Below are 22,669 nucleotides of genomic sequence, written 5' to 3'. Positions count from 1 at the left end.
CCTGCATTTTTCCTTTAGTGAGTTCCAATGTACAGCCCGTCCCTAACTTACAGCCTCCTCAACTTACAACCATGCGCACTTATGACCAAAGCGGTAGTAAATGCAGGCTCTGAGTTACAAACGCGACCCGGGCTTACGAACAGCACAGTCGCAATGTAACTCAATGGGTTCCAAGTTACGACCATTCCGAGTTACAGCCAAGCGTTTGGTCCATAACGCATTCGTAACTCAGGGACCAGCTGTAGTTAATTTTACAGGCTCCAATAAGTTAGCTTGAGAGGCTCTGAAATAAATGCAAATTTATCTTGTAGTAGAGTAATCATTTACCTCTCTTCCCCCATCATATTAGCTAAGCTTGTATTCACTGGAGTGAGAAGTATCGGGGCTGGCAGCAATGGCTCCAAAGCTTGTTCTAGTGACATAGATGCATCCTGGTACTCTCTTGAGTCTGCTGGAATTTCCACCAGTGTTAAAATAAACGTCTGTTCCTCTGATTCCTCTGGACATTCATTGCCATCTCCTCTCACTACTAAAATGGTATTGGAGACAAAAGGTAGATAATTAAACTCTACTATTTTCTTTGTGAAAATTACTCTAAAGGTTGTTGTTGTATCATGCCCTCCTCGACAACTAAACTTAGATTTTCACAGTTTGTTTCTTAAGACAGAAAAGGATGGGAGTACAGTAATTACTCATTTAAAAAGAGCCCACTTAACACATTTTCGCAATAGCACAATTTTTTTTTTGTTAGGGAACATTTTTTGAATAACACGACCATCCCTGAAATAACACAGAAGTGCTCCGGTCAGCCGCTCTCTCGGCCGGGCTGCTGTGAGCCGCATGTGCTCTTGCAGCTCCAGCCTGCACTTGCTAGCAGCCAGCCGCCTTGGGACTGGGACACAATGTTGGGGGAGAAAGGGGACTGGGTTACAGCCGGGAGGGGAGGTGTTTGGCTCTGGGGAAGGGAAAGGGAGGAGGATTGGGTTGGGAGTATGCCCCTGTGACAGGTCTGCCAGAACCCGCATTGCATCAGGCGAAGGGGAGGGGGTGTCGGCGGGGAACGGCCACCAGCCTGCAAGCAGGGGCAGAGGAGAGGGGGTGAGGCATCCAGGGACATGGGCATACTCCCAACCCAATCCCCCTACCCTCTCCTCTCCTTCCCTTCCCCAGAGCAAAACACCTCCCCTCCCTGCTGTAACCCAGTCTCCTTTCTCCCCCAACCTTATGTCCCGGTCCTAAGGCAGCTGCCTGTGTTCAGCGGCCACCTGCTAACAAGTGTAGGCTAGAGACGACTCAGCACCAACAGAAAATTGACTTCGACACCACCGCCTGAAACGCAACCCCCACCTTTTTCATTGTTTTCAATGGGAAAATTGACCCTGCATAACACGTTTTCGCTTAGCACGATCATTTTCTGAAACGTATCTACTGTGTTAAATGAGGAATTACTGTATTGTGGAAACCTGTTTGGCCTCTTCAGAGAGAGAAAAGAGAGGAACTAGCATTACTTCACAATAAACCTTTCTGCTGATTAAGAGCTGTGTTATATATCTGAGGAGAACCCCAACCATTATGCTTCATTCAGAAAGATAAGAACAAGAGTAAGTAGATGTACCCTATGCTAATTAAATCCATCAAATCATGCATTATCCATAAAGATTAGAACCTAATACCACTACCACCAGTAGCTAATAGTTACTCCTTTAGTAAAAGCAGCAGGTTCCTGTTATTTTGGCAGACGTCCCAGGTTCTAGTCCCCACAGACAACCTATGATGATGTACTTCTACAGTAGGATTGGTCATCAATACTAACATTCTGGAAGTCCATATGACCATCGGTTTCACACATACAGAATAGGAAGTGACTGTCTAGGAAGGAGTACTGCTGAAAGGGATCGTAGTGGACCACAAGCTAAATTTGAGTCAACAGTACAACACTTGCAAAAACAAACAAACAAAACAAACCACACACACACACACACACACACACACACACACACACACACACACACACACGAGTCTGGGATGCATTTACAGGAGTGTTGTGAGCAAAACACAAGAAGTCATTCTTCTGCTCTACTCCTCTACTCTGTGGTGATTAGGCCTCAGTTGGAGTACTGTGCCCACTTCTGGGCATCACATTTCAAGAAAGATGTGGAGAAATTGGAGAGGGTCCAGAGAAGAGCAACATAAATGATTAAAGTTCTAGAAAACATGACCTATGAGAGAAGACAGAAAGAATTGGGCTTGTTCAGCTTAGAAAAGAGAAGACAGAGGGGACACGATAGCAGTTTCCAAGTATCTAAAAGGATGTTACAAAGAGGAGGGAGAAAAATTGTTCTCATTGGGCTCTGATGATAGGACAAGAAACAATGGCCTTTAATTGCAGCAAAGGAGGTTGGACATTCAGAAAATCTTCCTAATGGTCAGGGTGGTTAAACACTGGAATAAACTGCCTAGGAAGGTTGTGAAATCTCCATCACTGGAGGTATCTTAGAGCAGGCTGGACAGACACCTATCAGGGATGATCTAGACGGTGCTTGGTCCTGCCATCAGGGCAGGGGACTCGACTTGATGACTTCTCAAGGTCCCTTCCAGTTCTGTGATTCTATGATTTTTTTTTCCCCAAGAGTCAAACATTAACAGATAGATAGCAGACAACTGCCACCAGTAAGGGTAAATTTAACAAGACAGTTAAAGACAAGGAATCAGTTTCCAAGTCTAGCAAACATCAGTGTTATTTAATTACTTCTTCAGGTTGAGCTACAATGTAACAAGCTACCACATCACATAGACTACATGCAGCATTCTATCATTAAATTTAGAGTATCCTAAAAAAAGTTTGTGAAGGAGAATGGCTTAGAAAGAACAGATTGAAAATTAAAGCTCAATCTAAAATATACACAAAGGTACAACTGCAACATAAAGCAGAAATCCCTCCATTTTGTTGATTTTCATAAGTACTACTCCATTCTTAATCTACTTTCTTTATATCAGTTCATATTTTGAAAGCAGATTCCCTATTGCAAGACTTCTGCAATAACAAGGCACAAAGGAATAGAGAGGAAAGAGCAGCCTGGAGTCACATATACCCTCATTTTGAAATTGTAAATTACAATCTAGCAACAAGACTAATAATTCCTTTTCAGTATGTGTATCTGATTTTTAATTCAGAGATTTTTTTTTTTCCTTATTCAGACTGTAGCAGTTCTGAATGTTATTATTCATCTTAGTTTGGTCTAAAAAGGTCTGTATCCACTTAATATCTTCTGCTGCATTCAAATGTGTAAGCTTACTGACAACATAAAAATGGTTCAAAACTTAAGTCTCTCCTGTGACTTACAGCATGAATTTAAAATACACAATAGCAAAAAAAAAATCAATTATCTGCAGATTAACTCAAACTACTTCAATATCAAATAATAAAAAGTCAGCAACATCAATATTATAGAAAGTTCTTAATTTGTTAGTCCATCCTTGCAGGAGTATTTCTACCATACTAATTTTGTTTTCATTTTATTTTTCCATACATATTAAAATGAAAAAATATTATGAAAAATAATTCCCAGACATCCTGACTTAATACTACACCTAATTGGGCTAGCAAGTATTGCTTTGCTGTTTTAGGCCATAAATGTATTGTACCTGAACTGTATGCACAAGTTTCTTCTGTGCTGGTTATATGTTGATGTTGAAACTGCTGTGTAACTGCTTCGGTCTAGAAAAAAGTATTCCATAAGAAATATTAACAAGCCTAGCAAACAACTCTAGAAAACAGAAAATTTTATGAAGTCTTATTTGTAACACTTGATAAACATTAACAAAGCAGAATAATTTAACCACACCCTATCTAGTTTTCTGGATTTTTTTCAAACTGTGCTGAGGATTTAGGATAGAAGAATGTGAAAATAATAGGGACTAGAAACACTTGGGAAATCTAACTATAAGAATTATTGTGTTCTGCTTTTATGCACTTTATCTTCGTTCTCTCTAGCAATGGTTTGTTAAAAAAATCAAGTTACTTTTTCTACAGAACAACCCTGCAAAGCTGACTCATTTAATGGATTGCTCAGAAGTGCAAAGAGCATCAATTCCCCTACCTATTACGGAAACACTGTGGTGCTTGGAGAAAAACACAGAGCTTAGTCACTCTTTCTTCCCCTTCCATTTTGAGGCAAATTAAGTTGCTAAAAAATAGTATTTTATAAGTACTCTTGCTACGGGTGGAGTATTGTGAGGCCACTCAGTTCCACTTGGGTAGAGTCAGTTGAGCTCTAAACCAATGCTAAAGGGCAAAGCAAAAGAGCTATGATAATTTAGTCCCTGTTAGCATCAAGAAGGAAGTCAAGTGCTTGGCAATTTATTGGATCTGTAAAATGCTCTCTGTAGACTGAAGTATATTCATTAACCAAAACCTAAAGGTTTAAGAAACTCAGAGTAACTAGGAGAGTTTGTTTTTTTCAGGTTTGTTTTTTGAGGAGGTTGTTGCTTAATTAAACTTTAGCCAATTAACATCATCAACAAACTTCAAGCTAATATCTTAAGTGCAGTGTTATAGCCATGTTAGTCCTGGGGCATTAAAGATATAATATGGGGGAGATAAGAAGTTACTCACCCTGTGAAGTAACAATTGTTCTTCGAGATGTGACCCATGGGTGCTCCACTCTAGGTGTCAGTTCCCGTCCCAGTGCCGCGGCGGGACCCGACACCTAGAGTGGAGCACCCATGGGGACACTCGAAGAAGAATTTCTGTTATTGGACCAACTTCTGTTGGTGAGATAGACATGCTGATCTGAAAAGCTCTGTAGAAGCTTGAAAGTTTGTCTCTTTCACCAACAGAAGTATCTAATAAAAGATATTACCTCACCTACCTTGTCACTATAAAGTTTGCCACAAAGAGGCCAATAATAATTTTAAATCAAGTGAGACAGGGTTGGTATAGAAACGCAAATCTGATCATAACATTCTGGCAAAATTAAAGCTACAATCTAAGGAGAAAAAAGTCAAATGATCATAACTGAAGCATGCACACCTCAAAGGGGGAGCATCATTTGGAATACTTTTGTGGACATATATGTGGGTCCATGCAGATCCCAAGACTGCATCTTTCTGCTGTGTATGTACATATTACAGTGGTTCAGGGCTAAATTATCTCATCAGGAACAAGTAATTTAGGATTGAGATTTTTGAGGCCAGAGGAGTCCATTAGTTCATCTAAACTAAAGTCGTGTATACCACAAGCCATTAAAGTTTCAACTAGTTATCCAGAATGAATGAAAACTTTTAAAAAATGTAATTGGTATAGGTGCCAGCTTCCTCCAGAACTGCAGGGGGTGTTCAACCCCTCACTCTGCCCCAGGCCTCATCCCCTACCCCCGTCTGTACCCCACCTCTTTTCTGCCTCTTTCCACTCTCTGCCATAAATGCACCTCATTCCCACTCCTCCTCCTCTCTCCTACAGCCTCCTACACCAGAGAAATAGCTGATTTGCATTAGGCAGGAAGTGCTGGGAGGGAGGAAAGCAGTTAATAGGCAGAGGCCATCTGCAGATGGGAGGTTCTTGCAGGAGAGGGGTGGGAAAAAAAATAGGCTGGCTGCCAGGGGAGTGCTTAGACCTACTAATTTCTTCTGTGGGTGCTCCAGCATCAGAGGACCCATGGAGGCAGCATCTATTGTCATTGCCTTCTTTATAGTTTCTCCAAATAACTTCTCTTCTTACAACCTCTTACAAAAAACAGGCATTTCTAATACATCAAATGTTTTAAAAAAAATACAAGTACTTTTTTGTACCTGTATCAAGTGAACTTCATGCAAGTTCTGTACAACAGTACAAGGCTTATTTTCAGGAAGGACACCAGTAGAACTTTGATTAGACTCATTCTCTAGCCCAGGTATGGAAATTTCTGCTTCTGAAGATACCGTTGGAAGTTTTAACTCCACTGAGGCTTCCAAGGTGTCTTGTGTCTTGTTTTCTGTTCTGAAAGATGTATACAGTTTATTTGATACCAATTTAACAATATGTAACATACTGTAACATGGGGTAAATCGGGCATTCTGCAAAGCTGTTATCGTTACTATTTGCTGATGTATTTTCTTTATGCAATCAGTAAAACAAATCGTACTGAAGATAAACTCCTTAGATCATAACTAGATTCCTCTAATAAGGAAAAATATTAAAAATCCCCCACAAATCTCCTAAGGGTAAAATATTTTGGAGAAATACCTTAGTTGACAAACCTCTGCTAACTCAGACTCACAAGTTATCCAAAGTGAGACATTTATAGCTGCAGCTGCAAGCACAGTCAGTCAAACAGCCCACAGGTGAATCATGACCTCTATAAATGTCATCCAGAGTATCTATCAAAAATGGAGCTAGTTGCTTTTTCAGTTCCTGGGACTCAATAATGGCTACTTTGCCAAACATACAAATAAAAGTTTTATTCCATTAGTCTTACGTTAAGGCTATTCACCCCACCAATCACACTGTGGAACTAAGTCATGCACCAAAACAACTAAAGATACACCATTGCACATATCTGTACATATCCCTGTTTTATGCATGCATTCAAAATGTACATTTTTGAAAATTTAGTCCAAAACATTTCACACACTAATTAACATACGATTTTTTTTTCTTATCTGTTAATATCATCTACTTACTTAGCAAGGTTTCTGCTTCCAGATCCAAAATTCTTCAGATCTACAGAACTGTTCTCAGCTGGTCTGATTTTCCATTCTAGTTCCACTTCTGGCTCTTCTATGGTCTCTATTAGAGCTTTCCCCTCTATGATTTTAAAAATTAAGGTAAATCATGTTCATTATTGTGTGAAATATTTTTCTACCACAGCAAGATGACTTAGTTTGAATGTCTTACATTACCGCATATGCATTAGCTGATGGGACTATTTTAAAATATATTACAAAGACAAATATGGTTATACTTGAAAAGAGGTACAAGAACAGGAGGCAAGTATGTAATTTAATAGCTGAAAACTCCGCTGTTGAAATGTTAATGCATGGCTGTAGTTATGAACAGGAAGCTGAGTTTTCAATTTGTTTTAGTTTTAAGGCCAAGATTTTCAGAAAGAAAAAAAAAAAAAGGCTAAAAAGGCAAGTTCTTAAGTAGAGCTGGACAAAACGTTTAAAACTAAATTTGTCAAAAATGCAGTTTCAGTTGCTCTGAAGCAATTTACAAATTTGCCATGAATGTGCCAAATATTTTTAATCCAGAAATAAAAATATGTCCCAGCATCACAAAATGACAGAGGGGAGAAGGCCACCTAACTTTTAGCCCAATGGTTATGGCACTTACCTGGGTGAAGGGAGACCTGAGTTCAAGTCCCTGATCCAGATCATGGATTCAAACGTGTATCTCCAACAGAATTATTTTCACCTATTCTCAGTGGCTATTTAGCTATTTACAACATGGAACAGCTTCAGAAGAAGAGATGGGGACAAAGAAAATGCAGAATACCCTATAGCTGTGTGTTTAAGGAACATCTCTTGGGATGGGAGAGACTCAGGTTCAAATCTCAGCTCTGAAAGTGGCTTTTAATCCAGGTCTCTTCTCCCTCAGGTGAATGCCCTAACCACTGGGCTAAAAATTAAGGCTACTGCTTGCTGCCTCACCTTTTAAAAATGTCTGTAAATACATTGTTTCATTAGGACCCAAATTATTTTTTATTCACTACAATTTTTTATTTGATTTTCCCACAATTTTTCAGAGCTGCCAGTTTATCCTAACCCTACCTTCAGGCTCCTATTTTCTAAAGCTTGAAAATGAGGGAGAAGCTTACCACTTTGAATTTGGTTGAACTGCTCCACAACTGCACTTTGAAGAAGAGATTTCTGAGTAACATTCCTGTTTGTTCCTAAAACCCTGCTCAGATTTGGCTTAGGCTTAGGAAGTCTGCATCTTGCAAGCCTTGATGTACTATTCAATTTGGGCACAGGGTGATCACTACAAAGAAACAGAAACATGCCATAAAAATAATTTAATCCTCCCATTATTTAATGTGTTTGAATTCAGTGTCAAAAGAAGATAAATACCAGCAATGAGGGACATAGTGGAAAGGGGGTCAGGGCACAGCAGGGGAGTCGAAGATGGGCCAAAGAACAAGAATAGTGGAGTCTGCAGAAAAAAGTGGGCAGGCTGGCAGGAAGAAGCAGCAAAGCAGAAAGACCAATTGAACTGGGAGAATTCTGAGTGACTGGAGCTGGAGTGCACAATTGTGACCAACAAGGACCAGAATAGAGAGACTCTCAGCAGCTTGGTAAGCTAGAATTTTAACCTGGCAACTGAAATCTTTTTTTTAAAAAAGTAATATTTTGATTAAATTTAACATTAAGATAAAGTAGGTCATCTAATTTAAGGGTTGGGGATTAATGGAGGGAGGGGGTCACTTTGAGTTAAAAACAAGCAGATGGAGTCATACTTTTGCACTGTCAGGTTTTTCTGCAATGTAAAGATCTTAAACACTTTCAGAGAAGGTACATTTGATAATTTTTGGAAACAGATAAAAGAAACCAACTTTCTAAACAAGGTAACAAGATCAATCACATCTTGAAAAGAAGTTCCATTAAGTTACTTCATTAAACTTGAAGTGCATCTTTAAACAATAGAAAGCAGGGGAGAACAACATGCTCTAGCTGTGGTAAAAGCTCTGACAGTTAGAGATGTACAGAGGCTGAGCCTGTCAATTGCACGACAAGTGACAGGAAGCAATGAAAAGTCAACCCCTGGCATTTGCCTGACCAGTGAACCAAGATCTTCAGAAAAAAAGGCCAGATAAAACAGCAGCCAGCATACATGAGAAAAGTTTAAAAGGATATGCTTGAAAAAATGAATTATTTTAAAATGGGGATTCAGGAAGTGGAAGTAGTACATTTCCATCACTTCCCTTTTTATATAGGGTCTTTGTGTTTAGGTTAAAATACAAGAGACAAAGACAGGCATCCAGGTGGAGTGGAACTACATAATGTATGAGCCATGAAAGCTAACACAAGACAACTTCAAAGTATGGTGGCAGAAGCCTTAAAGAGAGCCCTGTCAGAGAACAGATCACTGGGAGAAAAGATTAAAGAAAATTGGTTAAATTAACCTGCTGGGTGCAGCATCTTCCTTAAAGCATTTTTCTACATTTTCTTCTTTTTCAGCTCTTTGGTTCCATAGAATTACATTGTTTCCATCTTTTGAGGGAACCAGTTCATTATTAGCAGGTGAAGAAAGTGATGGATTACTTGGGACCACATTTTGCTCTGCATTAGGTTGGTTTATAAAACTATTAGCCATGTGCATCTCATCTTGATCAGGGAACATCTGTCTCTGTCCTTGTTTAAAAATAAAGGCACAATTAAAAAGATGCAAGTTTTGTTGTTTCCACATACAACTATAGGCCTCACTCACCACAATGGCATTCTACAAAGATACAAATTCAAATCCTGGGTAAAAGTACATCTTGATGTCTAGATATTTCATTAGTTAGAGTGCAGGAATTACCTCAATATATATTAAAAGTCAACCTAATGCCAGTTAATAAACAATTATTTAGCAGTATGGCTAAACAGAAAAGGAAAACAATTTTCTGGTTAGAGAAAAAAGGCAAAGACAGATGAACAAGTATGAACCACCTAAGCCTAGCTTCTCTCCACTGGTCTGACTCATGAGACATTAGTACCAGCACAAAACACAAAAAAGATTCATAATAGAAAAATCTAACACTTTTTCTAGATCTCCTCCACCATGTTTTGTCTTTCCAATGTTTATTTTCTATAGTATTAGCTCTGGAGGGTGATGAATGACTTGATTATATCTCAACAGCACCAATCACACTACTGAGCATAACCACTTTTGGAGATTCAGGAATAATGAAAATAATCTTTGTACTAGTTTCATACTTAAATTGTCATTAAAATGCTTTTAATAGATCAAGTTTCATCTCCCAAGAGACATCAGATGAGGATACCAAACCTTCAACCTCTGAATCATCATTTGCTTTTTGTACAATTTTGTTTTAAAAATTAACAAAAGAATCAAGTGAACATGAGTGTCCTATCAAAGAAAGAAATAATGCATTTTATCCACTGAAAAAAATCAGTTAGGAAGTCAGCAACACTTTTTCTAAAGCTTCATTAGTCAATTGGGCCCTTATGAAAAGCTGAAGTAAAAATTCATTTACTTCCTCGCCCCCTATGCTACATCTGTCAGTTACATAGTGCTGCAACAGCTCTTTGAATATGGTCAGCAGAAGTCTTACCATCTGTACTGGCTTCTTCTTTTACAAAAGTTTTTTTTAATTCTGCTCTGCAATAGTGCCAACCACTGCTAACTCAAAGCAAGAGACCAAACCTGAGGACAAGTTCTGACTATACTTAAGACAGACAATAAAATGACCTAGACTTAAATTTTTAATAAAATGATTCATCTGTGTGTGTGGTAGCATGAGTGCTTTATTAGCCTGAGTCTCAAGGAATGGCAGAAAATACCAGTCAACATAGCCACATACACACCTGCAAAACCCTTCTTAGCAGTCCAAAGAGAGGACAGCAGAGAACAAAGATGCTGAATGTCAATTATCTACAGAAGTCATACTGCCAGTAAGAGATGCCTTGGGCAGGACATGTTTTTCCATGGGGTGAAGTACTTATCAGTGGTCCTCTGAAAAAGAGCTCCATGCACCTCTGGCAAGCATGTTATGCAAATGGCCGTATTTTGGCTAAGGGCTGAGCTACTTCATTGCACTGCAGAGTAAATCATGGCTCAGCCCATCCTCCTCTCTTTCATATTGAGCATAAAGGAAGAATCCAGACCTACATTGTGTAGAAACCATTTCATATTTAGCTAGAAGCCATTCTGTATAACAAAAGCCATTTCAGTTTCTCGTGTCTGCACGTATACTAGAGGGAGTGAACTGGCCTTCACAGAGGTGGGGAGAGGCCAGAAGGATGCGCTGTTGGAATGTGTTAATGAACTATTTTGAGCTGAAGCTCGAACTCCCTCTAAACCTGTTTCTTTCTCTGCTGATAATAATTCCCCTTTGAAGTTCGCTTTGATTTCTTGCCCTGACGTCAGACTTGTTTGGTTAAGGGTATAAAATACTAGGATTAATTGTATTAGCTAGCCTCACTGGGCCCAGCTCTGCTGGGACCACGTTTGGCTCACTTTGCTTTTATTGGCCAATAAAACTGTCTGTTTAGCCATGTAAACTGAGTGAGGCTTTTGCTTCGACAATTGCTACAGTGAAAGGATATGAAGGAAGGGTCAGTTACCCAAACCCCAATCCACAAGTGAATCAAGATACACACAGAAAGATTTGGCAGATAGGGATCATACCTTGAGTGCTTATTTTTAACTGAAACATTGGATCTCCCATTGCAAGTAATGTCATAGCAGCTTCAGTGCTTCCATCATTAATCCCTGCAAAGTTGTTCATATGCATATTAAATCACAAGCACAGAGGTTTCCTTGGAAGTTTAACTCAAACATGATCAAAACACAGATGTTAAATTGAAACAAAACATGGGGTTTTTTTCCAGTACTTAACATACGTAGCAATGGTCATCCATTAAACTAACAGTGTTGTAGAAACACTGAGTAAGCAGCAGTATTCTCATTTTATAGAGGAAAACAGATACAGACCAAGGAAACAGTTTGTTCCAAGTCATTGACATTTGCAAAGGTGGGCACATTTTTTGGCCCAAGAGCCACATAAAAGGTAGGGAAATTGTATGGAGAGCCATGAACACACACAAATTTGGGATTGGGGTGCAAGATCTTGGAGGGGGGGCAGACATGAGAAGTTCAGGGTGCTCTGGGCTGGGGCAGGGAGCTGGAGTGCAAGGAGGGTGGGTGAAGGCTCTGGCTAGGGGTGCAGGACATGGCACTGGATTAGGACCAAAGGTTTTGGAGGACAAGTCGAGGCTCTGGACTAGGACAGGGGATGGAGTGTAGGGGAGGGGGATAAAGGCTCTGACGGGGTGGGGGGTTCCGCTGTGGGGCTGGGAGTTTGAGAGAAGGACAGTACTCCAGTCTGAGAAAAAACGGTTTGGAGGATAGGACTGGCATCAGGACTAGGGCAGAGGGTGGGGCACAGGAGGGACTCAAAAGTGCAGGCTCCAGGCTGCACTTACTCCCTCAAGCAGCTCATGAAAGCAGCGGCATGTCTAGTGCCCTACATATCCATGGATAGTGGAGTGGATAACCATGCAGGGCTCTCCCCGCATTCTCTGCCTGGCCTCTAGGGTGAGGAGAAACAACTGGGCATGCTCCTGCACTGCCGGCAGGGAAAAGGACACAACAAGCTCTGTCATAAATCTGCCTTCAGGAAAGGCCAAGTGCCGGTCCTGCCCTGCTCCCCTGCCCCTCACATGGTGAGCAATGACCTGCTGAGCCCTGGCTCCCTATGGACTCTTTCCCCCAGTCTCTGCTTTTAAGCTGCCTGCCTCTTCCCCGAACCACCCTGTCCCATCTTCACTCATTTGTGCTCTCTCCCATCTCCCTTCCAGATGGTTTGCTTGCAGATGCAAGTAAAATCCAGATCATAGATTGTATGAGGCGTTAAGCTTAGCAGATGTGGATCCACATTTTTGTATCCATGCAGGGCTCTAGGCATGCTCCCCTTCTGGCCAGACCATACAAGGAGGCACGGCCAGGTGGCTCGGTGCACTGCACTGTCCTCCCTTCCCCAGCCACAGGTGCTGTTCCTGCAGACCCTACAGGTGGTGGTTCCCAGCCAATAGGATCTGCAGGGGAAGTGCTTGGGGTGGCAACAGCACAGAGTCCTCTGGCTGCCCCTACACATAGCAGATGGCAGGAAGGGGGACATGTCACTGCTTCCAGGCACTGTACAGAGAAAGGGCAAGCCCCAGACCCTGTTCCCCAGCAAGAGCTTGAGGGTTACAGAGGTTGTAGTTTGCCCCCTTCTGGTCTAGATCCATGTCTTGTGACTTAGTCCTATGCCCTATCTACTGGTCATTCCTTGTCCTTTCACCTTTGACTACTTTGGTAGCACCAAATACAACATTTCTGTGGTCCAAAGCCATCACACTGAAATAAGCCTATCAACTCCCAATAAGTTTTTGCCTCTGCAATGACAATGTTATTTACCTTTAAACAAAGCCACCTTTTAGCAAAGTTTCCAAATGCAATTATAAAAAAAACAAAGGCTCAATTGGAGCTTTTTGCAATCAGCCTTATGTACTGGAAAAATATTATTTTTCCAGGAGCAGACCAGAAAGCAGTTTCCAACTTAGTCATTATGTGTCCCTGTTTCCCCCATAACATGAGATGGGGATGGTAGTTGACAGCAAAGACATGGATTTGCCCATTCCTGCACCTTTCAGCCTTTACTTCCACTCCCTGAAAAGGCTGCTCTTTCCCTAGCACAACTATCTGCAGTATGGATAACCAGTAGATGGGAGTGAGGGAGCACAGGACAGTCCGAGTCTGGGCTTGAGCCAATAGCCTTTTAACCCTTGGTCTGTCTAATGGATCACACTGAAGCAGTAGATTTTGGAGGAGCTATGCTCACTGACAAGCGTAACACTCATCAATTCAGGCTTGGCTAGCTTCAATCTATGGGAGACATGAAATTTCTTAAGACTCAGAATTCTTGCTGAGAAAACTACCGTAGAGATGTCAGAACAGAAGGACACCCATAAATAAGTGCATCATGTATTTACCCGAGTCAGTCTCTGGATTTTCATGAGTAGCCACTTCCTTGAAGAAAAGATACAAAAGGTCAAGATAAATAGAGTCAAAATCCCAAGTAAAATGAATCTTCGATTTCAATTTAGTCCCTAATGGCCAATTCTTCTACTTCAAAGTTCAGCATGAGCAATCCACCGTGATCGAATGGGATTGAACAGCATCAACAGTGGACTGACAGCCATCTGAACATATTTCCTGTGCATGCCATGCCCGTCTACTACTAATACACCATGCCATACTATTACTATCTTACATGTACTCTGATGTTTAACACTATAACAATTAAACAATTACATGCTATAACCATAAGTATGTTACTAAAAAAAGGGATGCTTACAATTTGTGAGGCATTCAGATTTTCATCTCCCTGCATCACAGGCTGGACAACCACATTTAAATCATGAGACAGATATTCAGCAGTAGTAATACAGGGCACATCTGGAACATTCACAGATATTTCAAGCTGTAAAAATGAAAAGATTCCGATTTATTCAAAAAAGAAAGCTGTCTAAAACTTTCAGGAACACAACAGAAAATGGTTTTTATGCACACAGAACTATTTTTATCTAAACCAAATATTTCCCTAAAATTAGTATCTAAAATAATCTATGATTTTTGGAAAGAGTGTAAATTTAATTTCAAGTAAACTATGCAAAATCTATATAAAATCATGCACTTTCATGGGTAAAACCCACTTCATCAGATGAGCTTTTTACCCATGAAAGCTTTGATACTATATATATATTTTTGTTAGTCTCTAAGGGTATGTCTACACTACCCCGCTAGTGCGAACTAGCGGGGTAATGTATGCATACCGAACGTGCAAATGAAGCCCGGGATTTGAATTTCCCGGGCTTTATTTGCATAAGCCGGCCGGCGCCATTTTTAAATGCTGGCTTGTTCGAACCCCGTGCTGAGCGGCTACACGCGGCACAGGCTAGATAGTTCGGACTAGCAAGCCATTCCGAACTGTCTGTACGCCTCGTGGACATACCCTAAGGTGCCACAGGACTACTCATTTTTAAAACTACAGACTAACACTGCTACCACCTTTGACACTTTTCATGCCAAATCTGAAATGCTAGCTACAAATTTTCCAGACTCTGAAAAGTCTTTTCTCCAGGAAACATGTGATTACAAATGGGCAACAAATTATAAGATACCTTAGAGCTCTTTTACATTATTTGAGATTTGAATTCAATGATTTTAATGTCAAATCCTACTTCAGCAAAATGAAAAAAATATCTGAGATGCCGGGGAAGTATGCAATTTCTTAATTGGAACAACCAGCTACAGTCAAAACAAACAAAATAAACTTCTTTCTTGTTTCAAATGTTTTCTGTGATTGTCAGATAAAACCCTTGCAGGAATACAAAGGATTCCTGAATTTATATGGAATAAGAAAAGAACAAGAGTGAGAGCGAATGTTCCATCTAATCTTCTCCACCCATGTGCAGAATACATTTTTATGTGCACCAAAGCATCTGCGAATGTGCACCACAAGTAGAAACAAAAACAAAAAAAACCTAGCTGTGGGCACTCTGATAATCAGTAGGGCAGCATTTGAATCTCTACTGAGGAGTTGCACAAGCACATAGCTTATGGAGAACACTGGTGAGGGCACATACTTTATATCAGAGATGGGCAAAATATAGCAGATCTGGCCCGTGGCTCAGCAGGAACCTCGGGTAGGCTCCCTTGCTTTCTGCACCTTGCGTGCCATCCAACATGGCCCAGCTGCAGGGGCCATGTGCTCTCTATATGCCATGCTGCCAGGGGAAGAGGGAATGTTCTACACACTGCCCTACCCCCAGCACAAATCTTGCAGCTACCATTGGCTGGAAACCAGCCAATGGGAGCTGCCTGTGTTGTGCTTGTGGCACAGGCAACATGCAAAGAATCATCCTTCTCCTCCCAGCATGTAGACAACACATGGCCCCTACAGCTGGCTGATCTGAGTGGCATGTGGGGAGCATGAAAGGCAGGAATCCTGCCTGGGGATCCATCTGGGCTGCTGACCGGAAGCTGCCTAGACAAGCGCCTCCTGGCCAAAGCCTCCCACTGCCCCTTCCTCTCCCCAACCCTTTGCACACCTACTCCTGCACCCAGACCGCTACCCAGACCCTGCACCAGGTCACAATCCAAACACCTTGAACTCCCACACCCTACCCTCTCCCAGACCCCAGACCCCACACCCACGGCTGCATCAAACTGTCTCCATACCAGACTCCATATCTCCTCGTGGAAGAGTTTGGCCCTTGACTTACCAAATTCTTGGAGAGGCCCTTCCTCCCATCAAAAATTACTGCCCATGCCTGCTTTATACAGACTCAATGACCAGGATAAACTAGATGTTCCAAATATTCTATGGTAGAAACAAATCAACCAGCTCAAAGCAGAAGTGGATCGAGGGCACTCTCAGACAGCGAAACACTGGGTCTTTGCTGAACAAGAAAACTGTGGCAGTGTAAACATCTATGGGCTACAATGAGCTTAAAAACAAAAACAAAGCCCATGCCTTTCGAAAATTATACATATCCTTTATCAAAGGCTTCTGTACGGATTTGGAATAGAGCTACCTTTCACAAGTTATCCAGATCTTAACCCAGATCATAAACTAGAGGGTATTAAAGATAGAAAACAACATGAAATATGTATGGTTGGCCAACTATTCATCAAATAAGTTATGCCCTATTTCTATTTACCAAAAGGGCTTTCTGGAATACAAGAACACTGTTTTGTGAGAAGTGTTGAGGTTTTTCATTCCACACCGCAATTAAAATGATTTTTTGTTTTTACACATCATCAAAAACATGACCCACCCCAGAATAACTAACCAGCCTACTAGTTAGAGGGCAGCCACATCCCAGGTGAATACCAGGTTCAAGTCCCTGATCTGAATCAATTCATGGCCTTCAACTCAACAACATAATATGGATGTGGAACATGCAGTTTCCAGTCCCTGCTCTCAGTCAATTTAGGAGGTCTTGCTCTCAATCCTGCATTTGAAAAACCTTCCTGTCAAAACAATGTATCGTCCTGTGGCACCTTGAAGATTAGCATATTTAGGGTATGTCTAGACTACACCGCTTTTCCGGGACCCCCAAGGTATCCTGGAAAAGCTCTGCCGTGTCCAAGGAATGCAACTGTTTTTCCGGAAAAAAAAAAATCGGAAAAGCAGGCATGTTTTTTCGGCATCTCTGTAAATATCATTTTACGAGGAAGAAGGAATGTTGCGAAAGAGGAGTTTTTCCCGACATTTGGCCCCATGTAGACAGGCCAAATGTCGGAAAAGCCCCTTTCAGAATGAAAAGCAGAAGAAAATTGATTCGCAATTTGCATATCTTTTTCCGACTTTTCTTTGAAGTGTAGACGTAGCCTTATTTGGGTATAAACTTTCGTGGATGGAACCCACTTCTGTCAGATTCATGAAATGGAAACATCTATTTGGCAGATAAATATAAACACATGCAAAGATGGGTGTGTCATATTACTATTCAGAGCACTAGTGCTAACAAAGTTAATTCAGTCAGGGTGGATATGGCCCATTCCCAGCCAGTTAAGAAGAAGGTGAGAATACCAAGAGTGAAAAAACTTAAAAGACAACTAAAAGTCCTGCAGCATCTCAGAGACTAACAAAAAAAATGTATATGGTATCATGAGCTTTCATGGGCACAACCCACTTCTTTCATCTGAACAAGTGGGTTGTGCCCACAAAAGCTCATGATACCATCGACATTTTTTGTTACTCTCTAAGATGCTGCAGGACTATTCATTGTTTAAGTTTTTTTAGTTACAGAGTAACACATCTACTCCTCAAACTTTTGAACATAGAAGAGTGAAAATTATTTTTTGTGGTGAGTCAGTCACTCCAGTGTCAAGTTTGCATTTGTAAGAAACAAGCTGTGCCATGTTTACAACTTACAACTGTAGAATTCCAGTTAAAAGATGACCCAATAGAAAATTCTAGCTGTTACACCACTCAGCGTGTAAACGTGTGTGTAAAGGTGCTCACAGGGAGCCGGCTTTTAAACTGGCTTCCCGTGAGCACTGGCTCCCGCCTACCCTCATCTGTGCTGCTACTCTGTAGGAGAAGCAGCAGCATGGGCAGGGAGCAGAAGCCCACAGACAGCTCCGTGGGAGCTGACTCCCCACACATACTGACTCCCCCCTGCACTGCTGCATCTGATACAGAAGCAGCAGTGTTGGGTGAGAGGGGGTTGCATGTAACTGTGAAGGTTAACAGATGAGCCCAGCATAACCATGTACACAGGTACACAGTCACATCCCTGGTGAGTATCAGGGATAAGATAGAGTGGTGGAAAACAGAACACACAGAAAACTGAGAACAGGCAAGAAAAGAGGTAAGGCAGATAGGCAGCAGCCAATAAGCACAGAGAGACTACAAAACACTAGACAGCGCGCTGGTGTAGAAATGTAAAATCCCATTTAATTTGTTAACCGTTTAACATAGTTTTAACCAATTAACTGATTACAGGGAGGGTGGGAGAGTGGGCTGCCCCCCACTACAGGCAGGGCCTAATCCAGCCAGGAGACATGCAGGCTGGGAGCAAGCTCCAGGCCTCACACAAGGGTGTGATGGTGCTGGAGCAGCCTTGCGTCCATGGCTGGTCATGGGTGGGAGGTTGCTCCCAGGTACCCATTAACTGTTACCTGTTAAGCATCACTGGTTAAGGGTGATGCTTACCAGGTAACTCATTACCCTTTTACATCCCTAGTCTGATGTTGATTAAAGATGCTCGGGGCTGTTAGCTAAGGTTATGTCTATGCTATGGACCACTGTAAGGTTTCCTGCCTAGCTACTCTATGACAGCAAGAGAGATCTCTTCTGCTGGCATAACTAAGCCACCCCCAACAAAAGGCAATAGTCAGCAGGACAGCATCTCCCACTAACATAGCACTTTCCACGCTGGTGCTTTTGTTGGTGTAACCTCCGTCAGTCAGTAGTGTGTTTTTTAAAATCCCTCACTGACAAAAGTTTTGCCAACAAAAGCAACAGTGTAGACAAAGCCTACTCCCAACTAGTTACTGGAGTGGATAAGGGGCAACAGTACTAAAAATTATTGGTGGAACTATTAGGACCACTTCTTATTAAGGTTGTCCAAAATTTCCCACTAAAGACCCCATATCCAGTAGCTTACAATGCTGCTTAACTGTTCCAGCTGAAAATTTCCATGCTAGATGCATGTCCCAGCCTGAAATATATTTATATTTTACAAGTTTCAGCAAAAATAATTCATTTTTGCAGAATGAGATTTGGTGAAAATACACTGTTTTACTATGTAAAAAAATAAAAAGGCATTTTGTTGAGAGGCTCAAAGTGTGGAGATACTAGGAGCAGGGATTTTAAATTTGGCAAGGATTGCTTTTGAGTCAGGGAAAGGTTTTTTGTTGTTCCACTGAAAACCTGTTCAATTTGGCCAAGCTATAAACCTTTGACAAATTTCCTTTTGCACAGGCTCAGATGACACTTGCTATAATCTGACAGCTAATTTCTCAATGTTCTGAGCATCCTCTAACCCCTCATAGCTCCTGTGCACCAACTGGGACCATGCATTCACCACCTCCACAAAACAGTTGGGAATGCTCCATATCAGGATTGCAGGGACTGAGCGGAGCTTTCCTCTGCAATTCCTTCTCCAGGCCACAAAACAGAGAACAGTGTCTCCTATGCTTCTACTACTCCTGCTCCCAGGCAACTTGGTGGAGGAAATGGCCTGACTTGAACACAGAGGCTATGTCTAGACTGCAAGCCTCTTTCGAAAGAGGCTTTTTCGAAAGATACTTTCGAAAAAGCCTCTTTCGAAAAAGAGCATCTAGACTGCAAGCGGAAATTTCGAAAAAGCAAGCCGCTTTTTTGAAAGAAAGCAGCGAGTGAGTCTGGATGCTCTCTTTCTAAAAAGCCCTGTCGGCATTCAAGAACGCCTTTTTTCGAAAGAGCACTTTCAAAAAAAGGCGTTCTTCCTCATGAAATGAGGTTTACCGCCATCGAAAGAAAAGCCGTGTTCTTTCGATTTAATTTCGAAAGAACGCGGCTGTAGTCTAGACGCAGGTGAAGTTTTTTCGAAAAAAGGCTACTTTTTTCGAAAAAACCCCTGAGTCTGGACACAGCCAGAGGGAACAAGAGTCAGAGTGGTGGCTTATTTTTGTGGGTCTACTTGCATTTTTTGGAAAGGATACCAGGGTGCAAGAAACCATGGAAGTGAGAGGAGGGAGAGAAGAGGAAAGAAGATTGGCCTTGCAAGGAAAGACTATTGGGAGCTGCAATGGAAAGATGACTGACTGGGAAAAGAAGCTAGGGAAAAACCAGGAGTGACTGAGCAAAGGAGTAAGACTGGAAACTGAGCACAGATTAGGATGATGAGCCAGGGGAGAGGGAGACACAGGACTGAGATAAGGACATAAGAGAAAGGACAAATGAGAAGGGATCAATGAAGGAACTGGCGCAGAAAGGTCCATGACCACTGGAGCACACTTCCCTTCAGAATCCAAAATGGAATTAGAGATTCATGAGTCTCAACACTCCTTTGCTGTCAGTTAAGATCTTAACTGGTTAACACACTACAAAGACAATTTCCCTACTTTTAATATTTCCATCTTCACACCAAAGACTGTGAATGAGACACATCTAGCCTGACTTAATTAGCTTAATTAAAACTGGTCCTACAATTGACAGGTAATTTTCTGTTACATATAACCCGAATACTGTAATTTCCATTCCAACTCATCTGATGAAGTGGGTTTTACCCCCAAAAGCTCATAACCTAATTAATTTGTTAGTGCCACAGGACTGTTCATTAATTTTGAGTAGGAATGTTAAAATGTGTTACCACTGAAAATTTCAGAGGTTAAAACACAGCGGAGGGGGGCAGTCAGCTCCCTGTGCATACCAACTTCTGCTTTCTCCCTCCCTGCTGCTGCCTCTAATACAGAGGCAGCAGCATGGGGAAGGGAGCAGAGGTGGCTCCATAGGAGCCAGGATGTGTGGGAAGCCAGGTTTTAAGCCAGTTATCCATGAATACTGAGAGCCTGTCTATAGCCGTAAATTGCTCGTTTCTATAACCCAAAGGAAAGCAAGTGCAAGAAAAGCAAGTGGCAAAAGGAAAGACTATGTCCAAAACAACAAAGCATACCACACCTCTTCCATTGTTTCCTCAATCTGGACAGGAACAGGTTTTGGAGATCGAAGACCTACAGGAACAAACACTGGAGCTTTGTTTACTTCTTCTGGTGAAAAACATTCATCTTCATCATCCAGTTCCAAGTCATCTGCATCATCTTCATCCTCCTCTTGAGAAGCTCTGAGGGTCACTAAAGTTATCTTTGAACTCCCATGTTCCTTCCCAGATCTCTTGCCATGGGCAGTTTTCAAGCCTTTACCTTTGGCAATATTTGGTTTAATCTTTCGACGTGGTTTTCCCTTTTCACAGCGATCAACCTCACATTCAGAGGCAGAAGAAGTAGCTACTCTTAGCTCAGACACACGTTTTGGCAGGCCTGCCTGTTCAGATGACCTTCTAGACTGCCTTCTAAATTTATATAGAAAAATAAATCCACTTTTTAGTCAAGCAGCAATATTAAACATAAAAAGGAATTAATGTTAGTCACAGTGAACTTACATGGTAATTGGGATTATGTTCAGTCTTGACATGATAATTATCAACATATGTTGGGAAAAACAAAATCAGTACCTCTTTTGACCGGTATTCCCCATTCCTTTGTGAATGTTCTAAGCACTGATACTATATTTGTGGATATAATTAACTTGCTTATCTTTTAACTTCTGGCAGAAATTCTGGAAAGCTGTGCTGTACTCTGATATGTAGAGGATCTGGTCATTTATGATAATGAGGAGGGAATGGCTGCCCAAGGAATTATGGGGCCTAGCATGGCAACAACAGAGACCCGCCCTCTGCCCCTCACCAGATGGGCAGCAGGAGCCAGAGTGGTCCAGCTGCCTGCTCCGCTCTGACATGCTGCCCTCTCCCAACCTGCCACATGTGGCTTCTCCAAGGGGTGCTCTGTTTCCTGCCGCCAACACCAGGACACTCTGCTTCCCACCACCACAGAAAAGTGGGGCACAGCTGGCAAGGAGAAGGTGGCACGGCGGGAGAGCAGGCTGCCGGGCCACTCTGGCTCACAGCACCTGTGTGGTGAGTGAGTGTGTGGATTGACCCCTGCTGTAACCCCATGCCTGCCCACCATAATTCCCCAGGTCCCTCCCATTCATAGAACGGTTGGGGAGGCCACTATGGGGCCCCCAAAAGCTTGGGGCCTGAGGCAGCCACTGCAATTCATCCTACGGATGAGACAGCTTTGTACTCCACATTGGAAGAGGGGACAAACAGAAAAAAAATGAGAAACTTAACTAAGGGACCTTAGTTGGACTAATCTCGTTATTAAATCCTTAGTTAGTTCACCTTATCAGTTTGACTGACGTCTTCTCTTGAGCATGAAGAGGCTGAGACTCTTCCTCTGGTTCTATTTGACTTTCACTCTCCGACAACCTCTCTGAAGACTGGAATCTACAGGACTGCCTGCTCCTTTTAGGAGGCACTGCCTCAATATTGTCTGCAGACTCTTTTTTCCGTGACTCCTCTGAGGAGGATACAGCTTCCACTAAGTTACCAGATGTGCGCTGAATAGACATGAAGACAATGACTACCAAAGTTAGTTTATATTTGAGAATGGATAATGCTATACTGATAGTACTAAGAGCTTTCTGTTATCTCTACATAGAGCCTTTACAAAAAATTAGTCAAATTCTTCAACACAATCCTAAACTTGTAACCTCTGCTTCTTTCTTATGCAACCTTTTTCTAAGCTTATCTGACTGCTTAGTCTATGAACCAGAACAGCACTTGAAATAAGTAGTGACTACTGTGCCCAGTTGTATTTTTTTCTGTACAGCTGTATAACCCTTAGTACCAGAGTTCATAT

The 22,669-nt window shown here is 41.8% G+C and overlaps 1 protein-coding gene across 3 annotated transcripts in view; it reads right to left on the bottom strand.

Moving 5' to 3' along the window:
• Nucleotides 1-22,669, bottom strand: part of BDP1 (BDP1 general transcription factor IIIB subunit) — a 91,519-nt gene that overhangs the window by 17,020 nt on the left and 51,830 nt on the right. For all 3 annotated transcript variants that reach the window (XM_075932237.1, XM_075932239.1, XM_075932238.1), the window contains exons 27-37: nt 22,150-22,367; nt 20,868-21,258; nt 14,046-14,171; nt 13,681-13,717; nt 11,333-11,416; nt 9,102-9,330; nt 7,797-7,960; nt 6,661-6,784; nt 5,791-5,977; nt 3,646-3,718; nt 328-529 (exon numbers count right to left, since the gene is read on the bottom strand). In XM_075932237.1, coding sequence (XP_075788352.1) covers nt 328-529; nt 3,646-3,718; nt 5,791-5,977; nt 6,661-6,784; nt 7,797-7,960; nt 9,102-9,330; nt 11,333-11,416; nt 13,681-13,717; nt 14,046-14,171; nt 20,868-21,258; nt 22,150-22,367 — 1,835 coding nt within the window. The remainder of the gene's footprint in view (nt 1-327; nt 530-3,645; nt 3,719-5,790; nt 5,978-6,660; nt 6,785-7,796; nt 7,961-9,101; nt 9,331-11,332; nt 11,417-13,680; nt 13,718-14,045; nt 14,172-20,867; nt 21,259-22,149; nt 22,368-22,669) is intronic.

Source organism: Pelodiscus sinensis, chromosome 6 (genome assembly GCF_049634645.1).
Source record: "Pelodiscus sinensis isolate JC-2024 chromosome 6, ASM4963464v1, whole genome shotgun sequence".
NCBI classification, from domain to species: domain Eukaryota; kingdom Metazoa; phylum Chordata; order Testudines; family Trionychidae; genus Pelodiscus; species Pelodiscus sinensis.
Note: the sequence above shows the minus strand (reverse complement) of the source record. Positions and strands in the feature narration are given on the sequence as shown.